Genomic DNA, 27,847 nt, shown 5'->3' on the forward strand with positions numbered 1-27,847 from the left:
ATGTGAAAATGTAACATCACCTAGAATAAAGTTTTGAGTTGAAAACTGTTTGATTTCAGTTTCTAACAACCTGCTAATGCTTATAATTTCAAAAATGACCATTTTTTTGGTCTTTATTAAAATGAAAAGGTTGATCGAAAAGTTTGGGGGATCTAAAAGTGTGGCAACCCAGTAGTCATGATTACTTCGAATTCTGACAATATGAGGGTCATGCTGCAGGTAGTGCAGCAAGAAGGCACTTATGTGTCTTGCGCATCTCGGAGCCCCAAAATTATTTTCCGGGCTAGATGCAGCTAAAAATTATTATTAATTTTAAATCTGGTGAAGCTTTAGTATAGATGGCCTAATAGGATCAGTGCTGCACACTGCTACAAAGCCCAAATTATTTTCCAGTCAAGATACAGATAAACATGATTAGTAATTTTAAATCTGGTGGAGCTTATTATAGATGGCCTAATAGAATCAGTGCTGCACACTGCTACAAAGCCCAAATTATTTTCCAGCCAAGATACAGATAAACATGATTAGTAATTTGAAAGCTTAAAACGGTTGGTAGGGTGATTTTAACCAATCATCAAGCTTTTACTCTCCCCAGGATGACACAGGGGTAGAAAAGTCGTTTCGGATCCATGATTTGTTCATCTTTATGAACGTGAGTCTGTCTACATTATCAGTGGAGAGCCGCGTGCGCTTATCTGTCAGCACACCACCAGCAGCGCTGAACACACGTTCAGACAGAACGCTGGCTGCGGGGCATGACAAGATCTCCAAGGCGTAAGTGGCTAGCTCCGGCCATTTATCCAGATTGGAAGCCCAAAAAGAGCAAGGGTCCAGTGACACAGTCATGGCTTCAATGTTTACTTGGAGATACTCCTGTACCATCGTCTCTAGGCGTTGACTATGTGTCAGACTTCTTGTCTCCTGTGGCCTTGCAAAGGATGGGCTAAAAAAGTGGTGAAATGATTCCGCAAAATTGATGTTACCAGCAAATACTGTGGTTCTGTTACGGTTTGAGTGCTGAACACTTGACGGTCCCACGGTTGGCAAGTTGGAACTGTGAGATTCACTACGTGCACCACTGGTATTTTGTGGAAAAGCACATGTAAGATTCTGCAACAGTCTCTGCTGATACTCTTGCATGCGTGCATCCCTTTCTATGGCAGGAATAATTTCTGCAAATTTACTTTTGTACCGGGGATCTAACAGTGTGGCAACCCAGTAGTCAGGATTATTTCTAATTCTCACAATTCGAGGGTCATGTTGCAGGTAGTGCAGCAAGAAGGCACTCATGTGTGTTGCGCATCCAGGAGCACCAAGTCCCTGTTGTGTTGGTGGCGAGGTAACAATCATGCTTCCTTCCTCTGTCCTCTCCCCCCAACCTCGCACAACAGAAATGTGATCAAGGTCTCCCTCATCTGATGAGTCTTCCATCAGTTCGTCCTCCACTTCTTCCTGGGCTCCTGCACCTTCCTCACTAGTTTGGCTGCTACCATGCGCCCTGGTAAAACCATCTCCCCCACCCTCACATGCCTGCCGCCTTGGTGCTGCCGACCGTCTGGACCTTGCAGATGTTAGCCCTTCCGCATACAACTCCTCCTCCTCTACTTCCTCCACCTCCTCTTGTGCCACCACCTGACTCCGAATTCTGTTTAACATGTGCTCCAGCATGTAAATCACCGGAATAGTCATGCTGATAATGGCATCGTCAGCACTAAACATCTTCGTCGCCATTTCAAAACTGTGCAGAAAGGTAAATAGGTCCCTGATCTGAGACCACTCCTCCAGCGTGATTTGCCCCACCTCTGAATCTCGTTGGCCCAGGCTATACGTCAGAACGTATTGCGCCAGGGCTTGTCGGTGCTGCCACAGTCGCTGCAACATGTGCAGAGTTGAATTCCACCGGGTAGGCACATCGCATTTTAGCCGGTGAAGTGGCAGGCCCAACGACTTCTGTAGAGATGTAAGTCGCTGAGCTGCGGGATGCGAACGGCGGAAGTGAGCACACAGTGACCGTGCCCTCTGCAGAAGGCCATCTAGTCTGGGATAGTGGGCTAAAAATTGCTGGACAACCAGGTTCAACACGTGAGCCATACAAGGCACGTGTGTGACATTGCCCCGGCGAAGGGCCGCACCCAGGTTTGCAGCATTGTCGCACACGGCCTTCCCTGGTTTCAGGTCCAGTGGAGACAACCATTCATGAAATTGGTTCTCCAGAGCTGACCACAACTCCTCAGCTGTGTGACTCACATTTCCCAGACATTTCAATGTAAAAACCACCTGATGACGTTGAGCCCTACTGCCAGCATAGTAAGGAGGTGTGCAGGATCCCTTCTGCGCAGTTAGAAAGCTTGTGGCATGACCAGACAGGCTTTGGGTGCAGGTGGAAGACCGAGAGGAGGTTGAGGAGGCAGAAGCAGTGGAGGAACTTTGACATAAAGAGGATTGACGCACAACTTGTGGGGACGGCAAGACTTGGACAGCAGCCCCTTGTCCTGCTGTCACCATAGTTACCCAGTGCCCAGTCAGCGACATGTAACGCCCCTGTCCATGCCTACTCGTCCAAGTGTCTGTGGTGAAATGCACCCTGTCACACACAGAGTTTCTCAAAGAAGCGGTGATGTTGTGTGCGACATGCTGGTGGAGCGCAGGCATACCTTTCTTTGAGAAGTAGTGCCGACTGGGCATCTGGTACTGGGGCACTGCGACGGACATAAGGTCTTGAAAATCCTCTGTGTCCACCAGGCGGAAAGGCAGCATTTCTGTAGCCAAGAGCTTGCAGATGGTGAAATTCAACCTCTTAGCTTTCTCATGGCTAGGAGGAAATTGTCTTTTACTTGTCCACATCTGAGGGACCGAGGGCTGGCTATTGTGCTTAGACGGGGTTGATAAGGGTGTCCCCGGCAAACTGCCGGTCTGTGAGGAAGATGCAGGCGGACATGTTAGGTTGCCTTGATCCAAAGGTGGTGCTATCGATGTCGGACAGCGCTCAACACCAGCTGGTGTTACCACCTCCAAAGAAAATGATGACCTGCCAATCACGCTGGCTGTTGCGGGTAAAGAGGTGGCAGGTCTGCGCCCCAAAACAGGTGTGACTGCTGTCCCCCCAGTCACAGAGGAAGAAGAGGCCGCGGATGCACAAGATATGGCAGACGGTGGTTGGCCCGGCCGGCTAGGCCGCATTGTAGCACACTGAGCTTCCCACTGCAACTTATGCTTCATGTCCATGTGCCGGTTCATGCATGAAGTACTCAAACTATGTATTTTTTGGCCTCTACTTAGCTTTTGCTGACAAATGTTACAGATAACACGAGTTGGGTCATCTTTATCGATCTGAAAAAATGCCCAGGCTATGCAAGGCTTAGCACCCATGCGACCTGAAGAGCCACCACGACTTGTGGTGAGAGGCAGAGTTGTGTTTGAGGATGCAGTTGTTGACGTGCTTCCAGTACTACGTCTCTGTCCAGGAAGGCGCAACCTGACCTCGTCGTCACTAGCATCTTCCTCCACCTCCTCTGCTGACCTCATCTCTTGGCTGACTGTGGGTTGACAGTAAGTGGGATCTCCAACCTCATAATCATCACCCTGTGCGTTATCACACCCGTCGTCCTCAGAGCCAACCTGTTCCTGCCCTGACAAAAAACTAAAGTTGTCGCTCCAATCAGGTATTTGAGTCTTATCATCGTCTTCCTCATTGTCTCCACTAACAGGAGTTACAGTTTGGGAATGAGGGTCTACATTATGGTCAGAACCTTCTGCGTCTGGTCCTGGATCCGACTCATAAAGATTCTGGGCATCAGTGCAGATCATTTCCTCGTCTGGATTCACAGAAGCGCTGGAGTCGACCTCTGATTCCCAGGCTATAGTATGAGTAAACAGCTCTGCAGACTCAACCATCTGTTCTACCTCATACTCAGACGGGCAGCTGGAGATTTGGGAGCTGTGAGGAAGCAAGTGCGATTGGGGTGACACCTTTGTGGACTGGAGTATTTGTGATGTTGAAGTTGATGTGGAGGAGAGCCCACTTAAAGGAGCACTTGATATCCGTTGAAGCACCTGCTGTTTTTGTGCCTCATCTGGAATTTGCAGCGATTGGCGTGGCCGTAAGAAAGGGATCTTATCACATTGTCCGCTAAAAGAAGTAGACATTTTAGTTTGGCTGGAAGATGGTCTTTCTTCTGCAGATGTTACTGTTGCTTTAACACCTACCCCATGGACACAACCTTTTTTCCCCTTCCCAACATGCCTATTCCCCTTTCCACCAGCAGCAGGCCTTTTTCCACTCATTTTGGTGGTTAACTAATTCACAACTCTGGAGTTGTTTGCACAAAAAAACAATGGATGGGAACCGAGCAGAGCTGAGTGGCCAAACTGTGGTATTAGGCCAAAACTATTGGCTGGGTTAGATGCAGAAAAAAATTATATTCAATTTGCAACCTGATGGAGGTCAGTATAGATGGACTAATAGAACAAGTCCCACACACAGCTAGAAGCCCAAATATTTTTTCAGAGGTAGATGCAGAAAAAAATTTTATTCAGTTTGCAACCTGATGGAGGTCTGTATAGATGGATTAATAGAACAAGTCCCACACACAGCTACAAGCCCAATATTTTTTCAGAGGTAGATGCAGAAAAAAAATATATTCAGTTTGCAACCTGATGGAGGTCAGTATAGATGGACTAATAGAGAAAGTCCCACACACTGCTAGAAGGCCAAATATTTTTTCAGAGCTAGATGCAGACAAAAAATTATTTTGAATTTGCAATCTGATGGAGGTCAGTATAGGTGGACTAATAGAACAAGTCCCACACACTGCTAGAAGGCCAAATATTTTTTCAGAGCTAGATGCAGAAAAAAATTATATTCAGTTTGCAACCTGATGGAGGTCTGTATAGATGGATTAATAGAACAAGTCCCACACACAGCTAGAAGCCCAAATATTTTTTCAGAGGTAGATGCAGATAAAAATTATTTTTAATTTGCAACCTGATGAAGGTCAGTATAGATGGACTAATAGAGAAAGTCCCACACACTGCTAGAAGGCCAAATATTTTTTCAGAGCTAGATGCAGATAAAAATTATTTTTAATTTGCAACCTGATGGAGGTCAGTATAGATGGACTAATAGAGAAAGTTCCACACACTGCTAGAAGGCCAAATATTTTTTCAGAGCTAGATGCAGATAAAAATTATATTCCATTTGCAACCTGATGGAGGTCAGTATAGATGGACTAATAGAACAAGTCCCACACACAGCTAGAAGCCCAAATATTTTTTCAGAGGTACTGTAGATGCAGATAAAAATTATTTTTAATTTGCAACCTGATGGAGGTCAGTATAGATGGACTAATAGAGAAAGTCCCACACACTGCTAGAAGGCCAAATATTTTTTCAGAGCTAGATGCAGAAAAAAATTATATTCAGTTTGCAACCTGATGGAGGTCAGTATAGATGGACTAATAGAGAAAGTCCCACACACTGCTAGAAGGCCACATATTTTTTCAGAGGTAGATGCAGAAAAAAATATATTCAGTTTGCAACCTGATGGAGGTCTGTATAGATGGATTAATAGAACAAGTCCCACACACAGCTAGAAGCCCAATATTTTTTCAGAGGTAGATGCAAAAAAAAATATATTCAGTTTGCAACCTGATGGAGGTCAGTATAGATGGACTAATACAACAAGTCCCACACACAGCTAGAAGCCCAATAATTTTTCAGAGGTAGATGCAGAAAAAAATATATTCAGTTTGCAACCTGATGGAGGTCTGTATAGATGGATTAATAGAACAAGTCCCACACACAGCTAGAAGCCCAATATTTTTTCAGAGGTAGATGCAGAAAAAAATATATTCAGTTTGCAACCTGATGGAGGTCAGTATAGATGGACTAATACAACAAGTCCCACACACAGCTAGAAGCCCAATATTTTTTCAGAGGTAGATGCAGAAAAAAATATATTCAGTTTGCAACCTGATGGAGGTCTGTATAGACGGATTAATAGAACAAGTCCCACACACAGCTAGAAGCCCAATATTTTTTCAGAGGTAGATGCAGAAAAAAATATATTCAGTTTGCAACCTGATGGAGGTCAGTATAGATGGACTAATACAACAAGTCCCACACACAGCTAGAAGCCCAATATTTTTTCAGAGCTAGATGCAGAAAAAAATTATATTCAATTTGCAACCTGATGGAGGTCAGTATAGATGGACTAATAGAATGATGCTATGCCCAAAAGATTTTACTTCACTAGGTGCAGTAAAAAAATTGGTATTCTATACACAGGTGGTATATCTTGCAACACAGATAGGCTACTCCACTGACTAACACACTCTGCAATAGGCCAAAAAGGATTAGCTTTGCTAGATTCAGCCAAATGCTGTGAAAAAAACTTGCACAGCACTGGCACAGACCTGACTGGCAAAAACTGATAGGAACTGATGTAACCTAGTCCTGAAAAGGACTCCAATTACAATTAGTTTTACTCTCACAATCTATCTATTTAAGAGCACAGACCTGCCTGATAAAAGTCGTAGGAAATGCTGTAACCTAGTCCTTAAAAGGACTGCAATCACAACTATTCCCTACTCCAAACCTATCTGTAGATTTGTGCGAAAATTGGCTTGAAATTAACAAGGTATAGCGCACACAGCAACAGCGGTGCCGTCTAACACGCAGCTGCAGCAGTGAGAAAATGGTGGCGACGGGGAAAATGGCTTGGTCTTATAGGGCAAGGACATGTGACATACACTGCCAATGACACATGCCCTTGCTTGTGTGAAAAAAAGCACTTCGCTCCGTGTGTGCGCTGCTGATAGGCTGACAGATTGCACCTCCCCACTGTAAATGCGGGAAAGAGAAAAAAAAAATGGAGATCTTCATTGTTCCTGCAGAGATCCATCCCCTGCCCCTCCCCCCACCCCGCTGTACACTCAAACTGCGTATTAACATTAATTTTCATCATTACTGAGAAAAAATCCAGTTATGATTTTGGTGCACGAACAATTATCGAACATAACCTCGAACAGCCGAATTTTTCTCAAATTGTTCGTGTTCGCCGAACGGCTCGAACACCGCCTAAAACAGCTCGAGTTTGAGATTGGCGAACAGTTTGAGTAGAACAACGCTCATCTCTACCCCTTAACAACATCTGACGTACTAATATGCGTCTGTGCCCTGGGACTTAAGAGCCAGACCCGTATTAGTACGTCATCGCGATCGCGCGCGCACACAGGCTGTGCGGGCGCGATCGCCGCCGGGTGTCAGCTGATTGTCACAGCTGACACCCGGTACTATGTGCAGGGAGCACATTAACCCCTGCGATGCTGCGATCGAAGTCGATCGAAGTCGATCGCGGCATTGCGGGGGCAAAGGGAGGTGATCGCCGATACTCACCTCCTCTTCCGGCTTCCAGCGCTGTCTGCAAAGGCTTCCCGGGTGTTGCCATGACGACCCGATGTCGTCATGACAACATCCGGGTCACCAGACAGCAGGAAGATTGTTTGGACATGCGCAGTGCATCTCCAAACAATCTTCACACTGTGCACCGCTGATAGCCTGTATGACACAGGGATGGTGCTGCATTCCTGTGCCATGCAGGCGATCAGAGAAAAAAAAGTGAAAGTCCCAGCGTGGGACAAAGTAATAAAGTGTATAAACTGTCTGAAAGTGGAAAAAAAAAAAAAAATTGCAAAAATATAAAAAAAAAATAAAAAAAATAATCCACCAAAAATAAAAATATAATGTACCCATCAATAAATATTATTATAAAAAAAAAAATAAAAAAAATATAAGTACACATATTTGGTATCGCCGCGTCCGGAACAACCTGACCTATAAAACTGTCCCACTAGTTAACCCCTTCAGTGAACACGGTAAAAAAAAACGAAGCAAAAAACAATGCTTTATCACCATACCGCCAAACAAAAAGTGGAATAACACGCGATCAAACAGACGCATATAAATAAAAATGGTACCGCTGAAAACAAGCTGCCATACAGCTCCATCAGCCGAAAAATAAAAAAGTTATAGCTCTCAGAATAAAGCGATGCTAAAAAATATTTTTTTCTATAAAATAGCTTTTATTGTGTATAAGCGCCAAAACATAGAAAATGATACAAATGTGGTACCGCTGTAAACGTACTGACCCGAAGAATAAAGCTACCTCATCAATTTTACCACACGCGGAACAGAATAAAAAAAAAAAAAAAACAATTCCTGAATTGTTGGTTTTTGTTTATTCTGCCTCCCAAAAATCGGAATAGAAAGCAATGAAAAAATGTCACGTGCCTGAAAATGGCACCAATAACAACGTCAAGTCATCCCGCAAAAAACGAGCCGTCACATGACTGTCTGCCAAAATCTGGAAAAATTATAGCTCTCAAAATATGGCGATGCGAAAACTAGATTATACAAAAAATGCGTCTTTTAGTGTGTGACAGCTGTCAGTCATAAAAACCCCATATGATTCTGGCATTGCTGTAATCACACCGACCTGAAGAATAAAGTCGTCTAATCACTTATACCGCACAAGGAACGGCGTCAAAAATAAACTCTTGGGTTAGGATTGGGCTAGGGTTAGGGCTGGGTTTGGGGCTAGGGTTGTGCTGGGGCTAGGGTTGTGCTGCGGCTAGGGTTGTGCTGGGGCTAGGGTTGTGCTAGGGCTAGGGTTGTGCTATGGCTAGGGTTGTGCTAGGGTTAGGGCTGGGGTTGGGATTTTTTTCAAAAGTAAGAAAAAAAGATGACGATATGGCGACTAGTGTTGAGCGCAAGTGCTCGCTACTTGAGTTTGCATTGGGTGCTCTGGTATGCATTGAGTATCGTGGGTATTTGAGTGACATGCTCGAGTCTCTGCCCCATATGCTTCGAGGCCAAAAAAACTTTACGAGGATTGCCTGCCATGCACGAGCGATCCCCGCATGTTTTTTTTTTGGGTGTCTAATAACCGTGAAACATGCGGAGCAGGGACTCGAGCATGTCACTCAAGCACACGCTGTACATGGTGCATACCTGAGTACCCGATGCAAACTCAAGTAGCGAGCACTTGCGCTCAAGAATAATGACAACTTATTCAATATGATGACCTAATGTAAACAAATTCTGTGCCGTACCTCCGGGTTCAAAATGTTCACTATGCACCTTAATAAAATCCTTGAGGGCTATAGTTTCCAAAATGGGGTCACTTGTGGGGGAGCTCCAATGTTTGGGCACACAGGGACTCTCCAAATGCAACATGATATCCGCTAACAAATTGTGGGCTCAAATTGTTAGCGGACACCATGTTGCATTTGGAGAGCCCCTGTGTGCCCAAACTTTGGAGCTCCCCCACAAGTGACCCCATTTTGGAAACTAGACCCCCCAAGGCACCTATCTAGATTCATAGTGAGCACTTGGAACCCCAGGTGCTTCACAAATTGATTCATAAAAATGAAAAAGTGTTTTTCTTTCACTTTTTCATTTTTATGAATCAATTTGTGAAGCACCTGGGGGTTCCAAGTGCTCACTATGCATCTAGATAGGTGCCTTGGGGGGTCTAGTTTCCAAAATGGGGTCACTTGTGGGGGAGCTCTAAAGTTTGGGCACACAGGGGCTCTCCAAACGCAACATGGTGTCCGCTAACAATTTGAGCCGATATTTTGTTAGCGGATATCATGTTGCATTTGGAGAGTCCCTGTGTGCCCAAACATTGGAGCTCCCCCACAAGTGACCCCATTTTGGAAACTAGACCCCCCAAGGCACCTATCTAGATTCATAGTGAGCACTTGGAACCCCAGGTGCTTCACAAATTGATTCATAAAAATGAAAAAGTGTTTTTTTTTTCACTTTTTCATTTTTACGAATCAATTTGTGTAGCACCTGGGGGTTCCAAGTGCTCACTATGCATCTAGAAAGGTGCCTTGGGGGGTCTAGTTTCCAAAATGGGGTCACTTGTGGGGGAGCTACAAAGTTTGGGCACAGAGGGGCTCTCCAAACGCAACGTGGTGTCCGCTAACAATTTGAGCCGATTTTCCATTCAATTTGTTAGCGGATACCATGTTGCATTTGGAGAGTCCCTGTCTGCCCAAACATTGGAGCTCCCCCACAAGTGACCCCATTTTGGAAACTAGACCCCCCAAGGCACCTATCTAGATGCATAGTGAGCACTTGGAACCCCTAGGTGCTTCACAAATTGATTCGTAAAAATGAAAAAGTGTTTTTTTTTTCACTTTTTCATTTTTACGAATCAATTTGTGAAGCACCTGGGGGTTCCAAGTGCTCACTATGCATCTAGAAAGGTGCCTTGGGGGGTCTAGTTTCCAAAATGGGGTCACTTGTGGGGGAGCTCAAAAGTTTGGGCACACAGGGGCTCTCCAAACACAACATGGCGTCCGCTAATTATTCAAGCAAATTTTACAATCAAAAAGTCAAATGGCGCTCCTTCCCTTCCGAGCCCTGCCGTGCGCCCAAACAGTGTTTTTTCCCCAAATATTGGGTATCTGCGTGCCCAGGGGAAATTTTGGGGTCCATTTTTTCTTGTTACCCCTGTGAAAATAAAAAAAAATTGGGTCTAAAGTAACATTTTTGTGAAAAAAGTTAATTGTTCATTTTTTTCTTCCACATTCAAAAAATTCCTGAGAAGCACCTGAAGGGTTAATAAAGTTCTTGAATGTGGTTTTGAGCACCTTGAGGAGTGCAGTTTTTAGAATGGTGTCACTTTTGGGTATTTTCTGTCATAAAGACCTCTCAAAGTGACTTCAAATGTGATGTGGTCCCTAAAAAAATGGTTTTGTAAATTTTGTTGGAAAAATGAGAAATCGCTGGTCAAATTTTAACCCTTATAGCTCCGTAACAAAAAAAAAATTTTGGTTCCAAAATTGTGCTGATGTAAAGTAGACAAGTGGGAAATGTTATTTATTAACTCTTTTGTATGACATATCTCTCTGATTTCAGGGCTTAAAAATTCAAATTTTGAAAATTGCAAAATTTTCAAAATTTTTGCCAAATTTCCATTTTTTTCACAAATAAACGCAAGTGATATCGAAGAAATTTTTCCACAATCATGAAGTACAATATATCACGAAAAAACATTCTCAGAATCAGGGGGATCCGTTGAAGCGTTCCAGAGTAATTACCTCATAAAGTGACAGTGGTCAGAATTGTAAAAATTGGCCTGGTCATTAACGTGCAAACCACCCTCGGGGCTTAAGGGGTTAAAGTGACAATGAGTGTACTGGAGAATACCTCCCAAAGGGGGATGATTTTGCAGGTTGTAGCTACAGGCAATTACTTTCTTTTTATCTTTACTTTTTCTGCTCTAGCTTTTCATTTTGCTAGTGTTTTTGACATTACTGGAAGTATGAGATGGCACTTGCCGACCATTCAGATTGCGCAGATAGTCCAGCTCCTTCAAGATGACAAAAAGGTTTGCTAGAAATGCCTTAAAAGAATGGAGAACATCCCAGGACAAGGGCTGAACGCGGGAAAGATGAGAGTAGGTTCACACTGCACCTGTAACAGATGTGAAAGTATCTGGAGATGGCATGGTGAATGCTATGCTGCCTGCAACATCAGCCAGTCTGGGGTGGGTCAGTGATGGTCAAGGCAGGCATTCAGGTTACATAGGTTCCTTCATAATGAGATATGTGCTGTAACAAGAAGGCTTCCTTTCTTTCCCAGCATAGTTTTAAGAGCATAGAACTGATTACAAGACGCAGGCTGTAACTCAAGAAGGGCTAGAAAAGGCAATAGAAGGTTATCAACCTAGTGGTAGGACCAGTATCTGCTCCTTTTGTGTGAGAGGGAACACTGCCAGAGCACTCCTGGGTTACTAGTTTGCAGTCTTCTGACCAAACTGCCAAAAATAACTCCAGAAGGGTGGCATGAAGGTGCAAAGTCCTGTATTGGACCTGCAAAATGGGCCAGCAAGACCAGTTTGGAGGAGGGTTGGTGATGGTCAAGAGAGGGATATACTTGGAATGTTAATAAATCTTCATGTATTAGCCAACGGTATTCTGACCACAGATCCATTGTCAGACCTTACGCTGATGCAGTGGGCCCTGCATGCCTCCTGATTCAAAATAATGCCTGGATACCTGTTGGCAGTTCATGTATGATGAAGGCATTAATACTATTAACAGGTCCTCGTATTTTGCAGACCTGAATTCAATTGATACCATCTTGAATGTTATGAATTAGTAAATCTAACACTGCCAAGTAGCATCACAACTGTCCAGCAGGTTCCCTGATTTAGGCCTGGGAGGAGATCCCCAGGACACCATCCACCATATCATCATGAGCATGCCTAGATGTTGTCAGGAGCGCATACAGTGATATGAGGTTACACATGCTACTGAGTCACATCATGAGTTGCTGCCATACATTTCATTCAAATATTTTGAGGACTATAAGACACATCGGACCATATAACGCACCCCAAATTTTGGGGAGGAAAATATTTTTTTAATAAAATGGTGGTGCATCTTATAGTACGCTTTTACGGTAGCTTACCAGGGGGGGCGGCTGCCAGGGATCGCGGTCCCAGGAGGCAGGGCCAGTGCTGCTGGAAGGTGGCGGCAGCAGGAGTGGGGTGATGCTGTGGGCCTCGGGCTGGGAGAAGGGGGTGCGAGGCGGTGCGAGGCTGCAGCAGGCTCTGGGCTTTCAGGAAATGTAAGGAGTCCCAGCACTTCCCATCCTTTTCACGGTGGTGGACTTCGAGTAAATGGCCACCGGATGTGGTACATGCGCAGATTGAGATCTCAGGAGATGAATTTGGGGGGAAAAAAGTGCATCTTATAATCCGAAAAATATGGTAGATTTGCGTGATATTTCAATTTTTTAAATTGACTTTCTTGGATAATTTGGTTTCCAGTCCTCAATTTGGTTCATGATTTTGGTTTCCATTGACCATTGATACACATTTTGTTCTCAAAGAATTGCAAAATTTATGCCAGTAAAGATTTTCAACTTGTTCATCGAGATCCAATGTGTGATTTAAAAGAGTAGCTAAACTTTTTTTTTTATTTAATTAACATATAACCATTGCAAAGTTATGAATTTTTGTAATGTACTTCATTACTTTACTTTGTTTTGTTCTCTCCCAACTGCCAGGCTGCACTGCTGTTTCACATGGCTAGTTCTTGCTCCTTTAGGATCTACTTTCAACTGCTGCTAAGCCAAGATCACTACCCTCTTTACAAATAATCAAAATAGTGGAATTCTCATCACTGAGCCACTCTGCTCTCCATTCCCACTCTTAGGAGAATTTCCCTACACTGATTGTTTGAGAGAATCAATCAGAATAAATTTATTAAGTATATTATAAAAAATAATGACTTTGCAATGCCTGGAGGATAACTACACTGACGAGCAAAAGGGTAACAATGTTTTGATCGTTTAACTTTTAGACTCCATATCTCACCATCCACTGCTGCTTTGACTTTGAGACTACCATCATTTTATAGACAATTAGCTTGACTATCTCATACATAAATTTGACTTGTAACTATTTAACATATGATTAGTTATACGGATTCTTGTCATGTGACTGCATTGTTACTGTTTTGCTCCTGTGGTAGAAAAATCTTTTTCTTCTCGTATACTACAAATTATAATATGTTCTCACATTCCCGTAAATGTACAAAAAAATAAAAGTTTAATTACTCTAGTTCACTTATATTAGTAGGTATTGCAATGTCATTATTATTAAAATAAAGAAAAGCGGGACAACCTATTTGCAGATGCAAAGTGTCTCAATAAATAATGGGAAGCTGGTCACTGAAAGGGCTGATTCAGACAGCCTTAATATAGGAACATTTGACCATATATATTACAGCTGTCGTGGTCCAAACATGTGTATTATGACTAGTGTTGAGCATTCCGATACTGTAATATCGGGTATCGGCCGATATTCGCGGTATCGGAATTCCGATACTTAATTCCGATACTTTTACAATATCGAATACCGGAATCGGAAGTTCCCATAATGCCTGTGCTCTGCAGTGTCTGTGAAGGATGACAAGTTGGATGGCAGCGCGATCCAGCCTGTCATCAGAATGCCATCCCAGCGGGGGAGAATTCTCCTGATTGTTTAAAAGCCGGCGCGTGGTAAAAGCCGCCGGCTTTTAAACAATCACACAGCCCCATACTGCTTCCCCGCAGCCTCCCACCACGATCCTCCGCTCCCCTCGCCACCTTCAATCCCAATCGTAAATTAGGACCGGGCGGGGAGCGCAGCACCAAGGAGCGAAGGACCCGGGCGGGGAAGCCGGCAGTGAAAAGACTTCACCGCCGGCTTTCCCGTTCTGTGCTGCGCTTTCCCGCCGGTTATTTCAAATGAACAGCTGAGGTATCAGGTGATGCCGATCAGCTGTTCATTTGAAGTAGCCGCGGTGCCCTCAGAGGGTTCATGTGAGTTCATGCTTGACTGCATGAACTCACATGAACTTTCCCACGGCCGCACAGGTCAGCCTCACCTCCCAGACCATCAGACCGGTCATGATTAGTGTGTGTGTGGGTGTGTGTGCGGGGTGTGTGCGGGGTGTGTGTGCGGTGTCTGTGCGATGTTTGTGCGGGTGTGCGCGGTGTCTGTGCGTGCAGGCAGACATAGGCCGATGTGACACTACTACTCCCATCGGCCTATGTCTGTCCCCCGTCCACTCGTGCCAGCAGGATCAGCTCGATGGGAGCAGTAGTTCCCATCAGCCTGATCCTGCTATTTAAATTGCCCTACTGTGCCCCAATAAATTTTAAATACATGTCATTGGTGGCCAGTGGTTACCTACAATAAATTAGTTCATACATTACCTGTCCCCGCCGATCGCCACCTAAAATAAAGTAAAAAATAAAAAACTACACCTATACTCACCTAGACACCTAATTCCCCGAAGCCATCGATCTCCTGTAATAAAATATAAAATAATAAACCACAACCTTATCCTTACCCCTCCGTAGTAGTCCACGAGTGTCCCACGATGATCTCCAGTTCAGAGCAGCCACATAGAATGTGACCGCTCTGAACCGCCGCCGCTGCTAGAATGACGGGGCCGTAAGGGTTCACCGGAGTTCAGGCAGCGCTGCTCCGGTTAGCTCCTTTACGGCCCTGCTGTATCGTGAGAAATTCCCACGGTACAGCAGTGCCGTAAAAGAGGTCTCCGGAGCTGCGCTGCCTGAATGCACTCCGGTGACCTCAGTCAGTGGCTCCCGCTGCCGGGAGCGGACGTGTTCCCGGCAGTGTGAGCTTACAGCAGCCATGCACAGCTGTCATCATCTCCAGATGTGACAGCTGTGCATGGGAGATCAGCGCAGGAACGTGGACAGGTAACTATTATTTTTAGTAAACTAAGAATTAAATAAAATGGTGTGTTTTATTTCAAATAAATTATTTTTTTCTGGGTGTAGTGTGTTTTTTCTTTTTAACACTTTGTAGGTTAGTAATGGGGGTGTCTTATAGACGCCCATCATTACTAACCTGGGATTCATGGCAGCTGGCGCTGACATGAACCCCACCACTATTACCCCCTGCCACCGCACCAGGGCAGTGGGAAGAGCGAGGCTAAGTGCCAGAATTGGCGCATCCTATGGATGCGCCATTTCTGGGGCGGCTGACGGCTGGTGTTTCTAGCCTGGGAGGGGGCCAATATTCATGGCACCCTTCCTGGGCTATTAATATCAGCCCCCAGCTGTCTGCCTAGCCTTTGCTAGCTATTAAAATAAGGGGGACCCCACGTCATTTTTTTTGGGGGGGTCCCCCATTTTAATAGCTAGTAAAGGCTAGGTATTCAGCTGGGGGCTGATATTAGTAGCCTGGGAAGCTCCGTGGGTTTTACCACCTTCCCAGGCTTCAAACATATGCCCCAGCCGTCTGCTTAACCTCCGCTAGAGACTAAAATTATGGGGGACCCCACACCATTTTTTTTTTAAATAAATCCTTTATTTTAACACTAAATGACATTTGAGGAGTTAATAAAGATGCAGTCCCTAAATTATTATTTATTTTTTAATTAATTTTTCCCAAAACTTTTGACGTGGGCTTCGCCATATTTTTGTATGCCAGCCAGGTACAGCATCCAGCTTCTATGAACGCGCCATTTTCCGGGGCGGCTGCGGACTGCAATTTTCAGCGGGGGGGGGGGGCAGAAAGCTTGGGTCTCCCTGCGCTGCAGATTCCATCCCCCAGCTGCCTAGTTGTACCTGGCTGGACACAAAAATAGGGTGAAGCTCCACGTATTTTTTTTTAAATTCATGAAATTCATGGAATAATTAAGAAAAAAGGGCTTCCCTATATTGTTGTGTCCGGCTAGGTACAAATAGGCAGCTGGTGGTTGGGGGCAGCCCGTTCCTGCCTGCTGTACCTGACTGGACACAAATATACGGCGAAGCCCCACATCAATTTTTTTTATTATTTCATGAATTTCCTGAAATGATTTGAAAAAAATTGACGTGGGGCTTTGCACTATATTTGTGTCCAGCCAGGTACAGCAGGCAGGAACGGGCTGCCCCCAACCACCAGCTGCCTATTTGTACCTAGCCGGACACAACAATATAGGGAAGCCCTTTTTTTCTTAATTATTTCATGAATTTCATGAAATAATTAAAAAAAAAATACGTGAAGCTTCTCCCTATTTTTGTGTCCAGCCAGGTACAACTAGGCAGCTGGGGGATGGAATCTGCAGCGCAGGGAGGCCCAAGCTTTCTGCCCCCCCCCGCTGAAAATTGCAGTCCGCAGCCACCCCGGAAAATGATGCATTCATAGAAGCTGGATGCTGTACCTGGCTGGCATACAAAAATATGGCGAAGCCCACGTCAAAAGTTTTGGGAAAAATTAATTAAAAAATAAATAATAATTTAGGGACTGCATCTTTATTAACTCCTCAAATGTCATTTAGTGTTAAAATAAAGGATTTATTTTAAAAAAAATTGATGTGGGGCTTCGCCCTATATTTGTGTCCAGCCAGGTACAGCAGGCAGGAACAGGCTGCCCCCAACCACCAGCTGCCTATTTGTACCTGGCCGGACACAACAATATAGGGAAGCCCTTTTTTAAAAAAATGATTTCATGAAATAATTTAAAAAAAATTGACGTGGGGCTTCGCACTATATTTGTGTCCAGCCAGGTACAGCAGGCAGGAACGCGCTGCCCCCAACCACCAGCTGCCTATTTGTACCTGGTTGGACACAACAATATAGGGAAGCCCTTTTTTTCTTAATTATTCCATGAATTTCATGAAATAATTTAAAAAAAAAATGCGTGGGGCTTCGCCCTATTTTTGTGCCCAGCCAGGTACAACTAGGCAGCTGGGGGCTGGAATCCGCAGCGCAGGGAGACCCAAGCTTTCTGGGCCACCCCCGCTGCAAATTGCAGTCCGCAGCCGCCCCAGAAAATGGCGCGTTCATAGAAGCGCCATCTTCTGGCGCTGTACCCAACTCATCCAGGGCCCTGGTGCGGTGGCTCACTGGGTAATAAAGGGGTTAAGGCCAGCTTGGCATTATCAGCTGGCCCTAAGCCCGAAACTCATGGGGTCACGCCAATATTAGACATGACCACCATGAATTTCTAGTAAAGTATTTAAAAAAAACACAACACCCAGAATAAAGTCCTTTAATTGAAATAAACACACAATTCTTTATTGTTCTAAATTAAACCATACTTACCGTCACGCCCTTTCCAGCTGAAGCCAACGATCTCCTGTAATAAAAGTAAAATAATAAAGCAACCTCATCCTTACCTTTCCATGGTTCCCAGACAGCTTCAGCTCTGCTACATCGAGATGACAGGCTGGACCGCAGCAGAACGCTGCCATTCAGCCTGTCATCCCGCAGACACTGAGAAGCGCAGGCATACTTCCACTCCTCAGTGTCTGGCTGTGACGGCATAAAGATGAGCCGAGGTCATGTCCAATGAACTCAGCTCACCTCATGCACGTCACTGACAGCGTGGGAAAATTCTCCTGCACTCAGCACTTCAGCGTGAGAATTTTCCCACGCTGTCAGTGACGTGCATGAGGTGAGCTGAGTTCATTGGACATGACCTCACCTCATGTATGTCACTGACAGCGTGGGAGAATTCTCACGCTGAAGCGCTGAGTGCAGGAGAATTTTCCCACGCTGTCAGTGACGTGCATGAGGTGAGCTGAGTTCATTGGACATGACCTCGGCTCATCTTTATGCCGCCACAGCCAGACACTGAGGAGTGGAAGTATGCCTGCGCTTCTCAGTGTCTGCGGGATGACAGGCTGAATGGCAGCGTTCTGCTGCGGTCCAGCCTGTCATCTCGATGTAGCAGAGCTGAAGCTGTCGTGGGAACCATGGAAAGGTAAGGATGAGGTTGCTTTATTATTTTTCTTTTATTGCAGGAGATCGTTGGCTTCAGCTGGAATGGGCGTGATGGTAAGTATGGTTTAATTTAGAACAATAAAGAATTGTGTGTTTATTTCAATTAAAGGACTTTATTCTGGGTGTTTGTGCTTTTCTTTAACTTTGACTATGGGGTTAGTAATGGGGGTGTCTTATAGACGCCTCTCCATTACTAACCTGGGCTTGATGTCAGCTGGCATTACAAGCTGACATCAACCCCAGCTCTATTACCCCACTGCCACTGCTACAGGGCAGTGGGAAGAGCGAGGCTAAGTGCCAGAATTGGCACATCCTATGGATGCGCCATTTCTGGGGCGGCTGACGGCTGGTGTTTCTAGCCTGGGAGGGGGTCAATATTCATGGCACCCTTCCTGGGCTATTAATATCAGCCCCCAGCTGTCTGCCTAGCCTTTGCTAGCTATTAAATTAGGGGGGACCCCACGTTATTTTTTTTGGGGGGTTCCCCCATTTTAATAGCTAGTAAAGGCTAGGTATTCAGCTGGGGGCTGATATTAGTTGCCTGGGAAGCTCCGTGGGTATTACCCCCTTCCCAGGCTTCAAACATTTGCCCCAGCTGTCTGCTTAACCTCCGCTAGAGCCTAAAATTAAGGGGAACCCCACGCCAATTTTTTTTTAAATAAATCCTTTATTTTAACACTAAATGACAAGTATAGTAATCAACACTGTCACTGTTCTTCATATATATGTGACTGACATGTTTCTATCTATCTAATCTATGTGTGATTCTCTATTCTGTCTGTTGTAAATTGTCGGGTACAGATGCTGAATTGCCGCCGGCTTTTTTAAAGAGACGGTGCATGAAAACACTAATATTTTTTTAAATAAATCCTTTACACTAAATGACAAGTACAGTAAGCAACACTGTCACTGTACTTCATATATATGTGACTGACATGGTTCTATCTACCTAATCTATGTGTGAAGCTCTATTCTTTCTGTTGTAAATTGTCGGGTACCGGTGAATGCCGCTGATGAATTGCCGGCTTTTCATGTCATTCTACATTATTCTTAGTTGTTTTACTTCATGTAGAATTAACCTACAAGGAAAGAAAGGGTTTATTTTCATTCCGATATTTGTGTCCCATTGACTTGCATTGGTTTCCGGTATCGGAATCGGCGATATCCGATACTTTTTGGGTATCGGCCCGATCCAATCCGATACGATATTTCCTGATATCGGAAGGTATCGCTCAACACTAATTATGACTCAAACTAACAGTATTATAGGGATTATTACAGATGCTAAAATGTGCCCAAATAACGGCCATCTGAAGGAGGCCTTACAATGAGAAGTGACAACAGAAATCTCATATTGTGGAGTAGTGTTTACAATTACTGTGAATATCTTAAATAAATTATTTTTCAGAAATAGTTTGAGTCCTAAATGTAAAAAATTTATAAAATGTTTACTTTTTTTAACCCTTTTTCATATCACTTTTTAATGTTGAATAAAAATTGTGCTCTGTTTTATCTAATAGCAGCTACACCGTTTTCCTTTCACAAGATCAAACATTTCATAAAATACACTACATTCAACATGTCTGCAACCACTTAGCACATTTATCCTGGGCATATATCTCTAAGGCAATGTAAATAACTTCACAGGCAAAGCTCTATGTGTGTTTAGTATTTGTACCACTGACCCTTCCTATGAAGCCTTTCTTTAATCAAAGATGAAAGGCTTAAATTCATTTTCTACACACTTATTTCAAATCCACTTCACGTCTTCTCCTGACACCCACACCGCATGTTTCAACTTTGATACAAGTTGCAACTAATGTATCCATAACTTTGGATGCATGGAAAGTGTGGGAGTTTTTCATTTTTTAGATTTTTCATAGAGGTTTTTAGATTTAATTATTTATCATATATGCAAAGAATATGAGGATAAGAAAGGTTATGAAGCCACATCTTTGGTTATTCTTTGTCACACTTTATCCCTACACATTAGATTCTTAGCACATCTCCTGTTTCCACAGGATGGATCTGCTGCCCAGAATAATGATTTTTTTAAGCAAGTTTAAAAATAATTTCATCTAACTAATGAACCTTTTGCTTATTTTTCAGCCTCTGTAGACAAACAGATTATCTGAAAATGTACAGTGTAAATGCACCCAGGTCTTCCCAATAATAATAATAATAATTATTATTATTAGCCCATCATCAAATATTTACTGGTATCATTTGTGTTTTTCAACATGGAGCTTTTGAAAAGGTGAATTAAAAGAGAAGGCCACTTGGGGATCATCTGCATTATATCACCAACACACTTACCCTACAAACTGTAGAGAACTGCTGATCGTTGCCTGCCCCAATAACAAGATAACCATCCTTTGCTTTAAATGACTGAAAAAAAATAAAAGAAAAAAAGGTCAGCATAGACAGTACATTCAAAACATTTCATGTTGAAAAATGTATACTTTGCAACTTATATTTTAATTATTACACAAGAAAACTATTCATCTTGAGACATATTTACATGGACCAGCAACGATGAGCCAAAGTTCAGATCAGGTTTTGCTTTGAAATGAACCTCCAAGACTGGATAAAATTCATTTTTGTGAAAAGGGTTAAGATTACATAACACTATCTTTATATGTGGTTCAAAGCCACATAATTGAGCACATTCAGTCAAATATAGCAGGTTTATTTTTGCAATGAATACAAAAATAGAAAAATTTAATGGTTTGAGTTAATATTTATTAAGTACAAAAATTTTTAAAGGGAATTGCTCTACATTATAAGACAATGCCATGGATACCTGTGACATAAGCAATAATTATATATACATACGGTACTGTGCAAAAGTTTTAGCCAGATGAGTAAAAATGCTGAAAAATAATAATGCTTTCAAAAATAGAAGTGTTAATAGTTTATTCTTATCAATTAACAAAATGCAAAGTGAAATGAATTAAAGAGAAATCTAAATCAAATCAAAATATGGTGTGACCACCAATTGCCTTCCAAACAGCATCAATTCTTCTAGCTACTTTGTACATAGTTGTGAAGGAACTCGGCAGGGAGATACATCCAAACATCGTTAAGAACTAACCACAGATCTCCTGTGGATGTAGGATTGTGCAAATCCTCTTTCTCTTCATGTCATTTGTAACAGTCTCAATTATGTTGAAATCAGGGATCTGTGTGAGCCATATCATCACTTCAAAGATTCCATCTTCTTCATTACACTGAAGATAGTTTTTAATGATATTGGTTGTATGTTTGTGGGTGTTGTTCATGTGAAGAACATATTTGGAGCCAATCACACACCTCCTTGATGGTTATGCACGATGAATAAGTATCTGTCTATATTTTTCAGCATTGAGGACACCATTAGTCTTAACCAAATCCCCTACTTCATTTGCTGAAATGCAGACCAAACTTACAAGGAATCTCCACCATGCTTCATTTTGGCCTGCAGACACTGTACTGCTCTCCACAAACTGCCTTTTAATACAGCCAAATATTTCACATTTTGACTCATCAGTAGTCTACAGCATCTGTAACTGGGTCTCACTGGTTGCTGCCAGTTCTGAGCTGATGGCACTGCTGGAGATCTGATTTGGAGGGAAAGTAAGCATGATGTGTCTTTTCTCTGCTGCATCTATAGTTCTCAACGTTGCCCATTTCTTGGTGTCTTCAATGCTGAGAAATACAGGTAGATAGTACTTAACCACCATGCATAGCCATCTGATTGGCTCCAAATTTATTGTGCATCGGTACAACAATCCCAAACATACAGTCAATGTCAATTAGAGCTATCTTTGGTGTAAAGAAGAACAAGGAGTTCTGGAAGTAAGACACATAGCACTCAAAGAGCACTGATCTCAACATCATGAAGTTTGTGCGGGATTACATGAAGATACAGAAGGATTTGCACAAGTCTACATCCACAGAAGTTCTGAGGTTGGTTCTCAAAAATGTTTGGAACCTAGCTGAGGTATTTCAAAAGCTGTGTGCAATTGTACTTGGAATAATTGATGTTTTGATCCTGTTTTTAAGGTAAAGGTTGGAGACATAAAATATTAAATTGTCTTAGATTTTACTTTTGTCCATTCACTTTGCATTTTTTTAATTGATTAAATAAACTGTTAACATTTCTATTTGGAAAGCATTCTTACATTGCAGCAGTTTTTCACACCAGCCTAACACTGTATGTTGGTGGTTCCTGTTAGTTAAAATAGCACTAAGTTTTACTCTGCAATGAGTAATGTTTCATTCATATGCAGTCCACCTGATATGCATTCTGCAACCTGCTCAAATTTCACTTAGAGGTACAGTACAGACCAAAAGTTTGGACACACCTCATTTAAAGATTTTTCTGTATTTTCTTGACTATGAAAATTGTACATTCACACTGAAGGCATCAAAACTATGAATTAACACATGTGGAATTATATACTTAACAAAAAAGTGTGAAACAACTGAAAATATGTCTTATATTCTAGGTTCTTCAAAGTAGCCACCTTTTGCTTTGATGACTGCTTTGCACACTCTTTTCATTCTCGTGTATCCTGTATAGCCCTCCATTACATTTTATGCCCACCTGGTCTGTATAGTGCACATCGTCTCCCAGTGCCCCCCCCTTCCCCCTCCCCTCACCCATCCTTTTCTCCCTACCCTGTTCCTTCCTATTCTCAAGGCAGTATATATTGGCTCTTACAGTGATTACTTGTATACATTAGTGTTGGACTGTACACATTACCATTGACTACTACTATCTCTGTACACTAGTGATGAGTACTAAAATGCTCGGGTACTCTTGTCTCGGGTCGAGCAAATTGGAATACTCCTGTGCTTGACTCGAGCAACGAGCCCAATGTAAGTCTATGGGAAACTCTAGCATTTTTCAGGCGGCTCCCCCCGGCGGTCTGCAGGGGGCCTAAAAATTGCCTAAATCCATAGGAACAGTGCTCAAATGACATGGGAACAGCATGGGAAAGACCCCTGGAAGCATTTCTGACTCCCAGGTCACTGCTGTCAACAACGTTGTTAGAGTATTACGCCACTTTTACGGATTCACAATAAAACATACAAAAACAAAACCAAAATGGATTTTCCTGGGAAATATATTAAGGAACATCCTTTCCAGGGAAATGACTTGTATATAAGGCAAAATAAATAACCAGAACAAAAAATACTCCTCCACACCTTGGGCTATGTTCACACGTAGCGTTTTTGATGCGCTTTTGCAGTTTTGCATTGCTTTCAACAAAGACAAATGCATTCACCAGGAAATGTCATTTTAACATTTTACAACCTTATCTGGCCATGTGGTGTGTGACACATCATCAGACACATGCATACAGTGCTGAAAAGACATGGGATCAGCATGGGGAAGATCTCTGGAAGCATTTCTGACTCCCAGGTCACTGCCTAAAAGTGTGCCCATCATAAGTGATCCTTGGCACATGCGAAGATGCCTCCCGCCATGCACCTGTCGTTGCAGACTTGCAACAATCACCGTCCACGTCCTTGTCCCAGTGCAGCGTTCAGTTGTCCTTACCCCATTCCTTGGAATGCAAGCACAAGTATGCAGCCAGCCACCCACCCACCACAGGCTGCAATACTATACTGCCAAATTTTTGACAGCTGCTTGCACTTGAAATGTGGCTTTTTGGGCTCGTGGAGGCGGAAGCTTTTCAGAACCTCATGCCGGCGGCGGCCGGGTGTCCATAATCGGTCCCCAGCTGCCACTATTTCTCCTGGTATTGTCTCCGCCTTCCACAAGCACGGGTCCCACAATATTACCAGTGCCCTACCCAGTGCACTTACTGGGAAGGACAGACTAACCAAAACACGTGGACAGGTGAATGTGGCCAGGGACGGTATGGAGCCAGTCCACAGCTTTTTTTGCTGAGAGCTGTATTTAGCTTGGTGAAAGGACTGGCATAAAGGGAAACCGTATCTACCCTGGGTGTCATTTCTCCCAGGAAGTCCTCTAATGCAGCTTGTTGCAGAAGCAATGGCAGCCCATCCAACATCAACTCGCACTTGTCGGTGGTGCTTTGACACACAAACATCTTTCTTTGCACATTTAATTTCATGAATACAGAGTTGGACTATGGCCTGATCTGCAATGCGGTTTAAGAAATAACATGCATAAGCATGTCTGATCCACATTAAAAAAGCAGCCATAGAGTGTCCGGGAACCTTCACCCACACTTTTCTTAGCCAGGGCTGCTTCTCGGCTGTGCTGGTCGGGCCCACCAGAGTACCGGAGACTCCTCAGGTGGGCCCTGGCTTCTCCTTCAGGAGAGTTCATAGTGCCGAGGTGAGGCCATGATGATGACAGAGGCCACCATCTGCTTACTTTTCTGTTACTTGGAATGCAAGCGCAAGTATGCAGCCAGCACCCACCCACAGGCCGAAACACTAAACTGCCAGATTTCTGGGCAGCTGCTTGCACTTGAAATATGGCCTTTTAGGCTCATGGAGGCGGAAGCAGTCCACAATCTTATGGTGGCGGCGACCGGGTATCCATACTCGGTCCCCAGCAGCCTTTATTTTTCCTGGTATCATTTCCGCCTTCCACAAGCATGGGTCCCACAACATTACCCGTGCCCTCCCCAGTGCACTTACTGGGAAGGACCGCCTACCCACAAACACGTTGACAGGTAAATGTGGCCAGGCACGGTACGGAGCCAGTCCACAGCTATTTTTTGCTGAGAGTTGTATTTAGCTTGGTGAAAGGACTGGCATAGAGAGAAACCGTATCTACTCCGGCTGTCATTTCTCCGTCACCAGGTTCCGCCCATTGTCACACATGACCATGCCTGGCTGTATGTTCAGCGGTGAGAGCCACAGATCAGGCTGCTGTATTACAGCTTTCAACAAGTCTGCAGCGCTGGGCGGTTTGTCAATTAAGCATTAAGCAAGTTATCTTCAGCACAGCCTGTTGCCGCTTGGCCAAGGCAGTGCTGCAGTGCTGTCAGCTTGTGACTGATGTGGTCATTTTGGAGATGGAGGAGGAGGTGCAGGAGCTGAACAATGTGATTACATTGAGATTAAATTGGTAACGATGTTTTTTATAAATTTTTTACATTATTTTTTAAGACAAATACATTCACCGGGAAATGTCATTTTAACATTTTACAAACTTATCTGGCAATGTGGTGTGTGACACATCATCAGACACATCCTGTTTTATTTATGATGGAGGGACTCTGAAAGTCATAAAGCCTATTTTTATAAGGACATCAGACGGCCCTTACTATTCTTAAAAGGCCAGCAGTCGGCCCTCACTATTGTTAAAGAGCCATCAGCCGGCTATGCTTTGTTGTTCCCATTATTAACAAGTGGGTCTCCTATACTGTTATTGCATATCCAGTGACTGCAAGGGCTGCCAAAAATTTGGACGCAACCCAATACCCCTTTGAAGAGACATAGAGGAGGGTCTCAGTAAAAAAAATGTTCCCATTATAAAGGAGTGGGTCTCCTATAGTGGTAATGCCCATGCTGTGACTGCAAGGGCTGCCAAAATTTGGGAAAAACCCCACTAAGAATTTAAAGACACATAGAGTAGGGCCACAGTAACGACAAATTCCCATTAGAAAGGAGAGAGTCTGCTATACAGTTATAGGGTATGCAATGAGTCCAACGGCTGACCAATTTTAGGAAAAACCCCACTATGAATTTAAAGACACACAGAGCAGGGCCACAGTAACAAGTACGACATGTTCTCATTAGAAAGGAGAGGGTCTGCTATACTGTTATAGGGTATGCAGTGAGTCCAACGGCTGACCAATTTTAGGAAAAACCCCACTAAGAATTTAAAGACACATAGAGCAGGGCCACAGTAATGACAAATTCCATTTAGAAAGGAGCGGGTCTGCTATACAGTTATAGGGTATGCAGTGAGTCTAACAGCTGACCAATTTTAGTAAAAACCCCACTAAGAATTTAAAGACACATAGAGCAGGGCCACAGTAATGACAAATTCCATTTAGAAAGGAGAGGGGCTGCTATACAGTTATAGGGTATGCAGTGAGTCCAACGGCTGACCAAATTTAGGAAAAACCCCACTAAGAAATTAAAGACACATAGAGCAGGGCCACAGTAACAACAAATTACCATTAGAAAGGAGAGAGTCTCCCATAGTGTTGGCCTATGCAGTGAATGCAAGGGCTGCCAAAAATTTGGAGGCACTTCAATGCCCCTTGGAAGAGACGTGGAGGAGGGCCTAATAAAAAAATGCTCCCATTAGAAAGGAGCGGGCCTCCTATACTTGTAATGCCCATGCACTAAGTGTATGGGCTCACAAACATTTATCCCTGGGGGGTATACATGAACATACTGTATAAAAAAAAATTTTTACGGGCATCATAAACACCCTTTAAAAAAATGATGTGGGTGTTGCATCACGGACCATGGTCACCCTGGTGATATGGTGGTGGAGGATGAGGAGAAGGAGGAGGACAAGAGCAAATAGCCCAAAAAAGGAAGAGTATACCCATGTGTGGGTGTGAAAAGGTGCATGGGAATACACGTCCCAATAAAAGACACAGGATTTGAGTTTATGTTACGCTGCTATCATTCGGTGGTGTTGAGAAGTCTGGCCCAATCCAGCCCTTGTTCATTTTTATGAGTCTGGCTGATGCGCTTATCAGTTATAATTCCACCAGCGGCACTAAAAACCCACTCAGATAAAACGCTGGCGGCAGGGCAGGCCAGGACCTCCAAAGCATAGAGAGCCAGTTCATTCACGTATCCAGCTTGGATACCCAATAATTATAAGGCACAGCGGAATCACGGAGAACGTTAGTACGGTCGGCAAGGTACTCCCTCAGCATCTTCCCAAACTTTGCACTCCTTGTGAGAGTACCCCACGCCTCAGGGCCTGTGAGATGGGAGGGTCTGAGAAAACTCTCCCAGAACTTTGACAGTGCTCCTCTGCCTCTGCTAGATTGAAGTTGTGTCTCTCTCGCCTGTACTCCTTGGTTGTCCAACGAAGTGTGCCCTCTGTCGCCAGCGTTTTCAGATGGGAATTTTTTTAATAGTTCCGCAACGAGGGCCTTCTGGTACAGCCCCATTTTTGTAGACCTGTCCGCCACAAGAATAAGAGATATAAAGTTCTCCTTGTAGAGTGGGTCTAGAAGTGTCACCAACCAGTAATGACCGTCACCCAAAATTTTGAGAACGCGAGGGTCATGGGAAAGGCAGCGTAACATAAACTCAGCCATCCATGCCAGACTACAAACAGGCAAGACTTCCGTGTCCTCACTAAGAGGATGACTGACCATGCTCTCCTCCTCCTCCTCTCTGTCATCTGGCCATCCACGCTGAACAGACGGTATGACAGTTGTGCAGGTAGTACAGTGTATAGTGCATGAAACTAGCTCCCGTCCTTCCTCCTCCTCCTCCTCTTCCTCATTGTCACCCAATCCACGTTGGGATGAGATGAGGCTTTGCTGTGTATAATCACCCTGTATGGTTCCTTGCGCCATCTCATCGTGCTCCGCCTGCAATGCATCCTCTTTGATTGTGATCAGAGAGC

The 27,847-nt window shown here is 43.8% G+C and overlaps 1 protein-coding gene across 4 annotated transcripts in view; it reads right to left on the reverse strand.

Moving 5' to 3' along the window:
• Window positions 1–27,847, reverse strand: part of SUGCT (succinyl-CoA:glutarate-CoA transferase) — a 1,771,027-nt gene that overhangs the window by 1,045,978 nt on the left and 697,202 nt on the right. For all 4 annotated transcript variants that reach the window (XM_073676600.1, XM_073676601.1, XM_073676599.1 and 1 more), the window contains one exon: window positions 20,626–20,697. In XM_073676600.1, coding sequence (XP_073532701.1) covers window positions 20,626–20,697 — 72 coding nt within the window. The remainder of the gene's footprint in view (window positions 1–20,625; window positions 20,698–27,847) is intronic.

The sequence above is a fragment of the Phyllobates terribilis genome, unplaced genomic scaffold (assembly GCF_046119375.1).
Source record: "Phyllobates terribilis strain yellow unplaced genomic scaffold, ASM4611937v1 Scaffold_4__5_contigs__length_816908805, whole genome shotgun sequence".
Lineage (NCBI taxonomy): Eukaryota > Metazoa > Chordata > Amphibia > Anura > Dendrobatidae > Phyllobates > Phyllobates terribilis.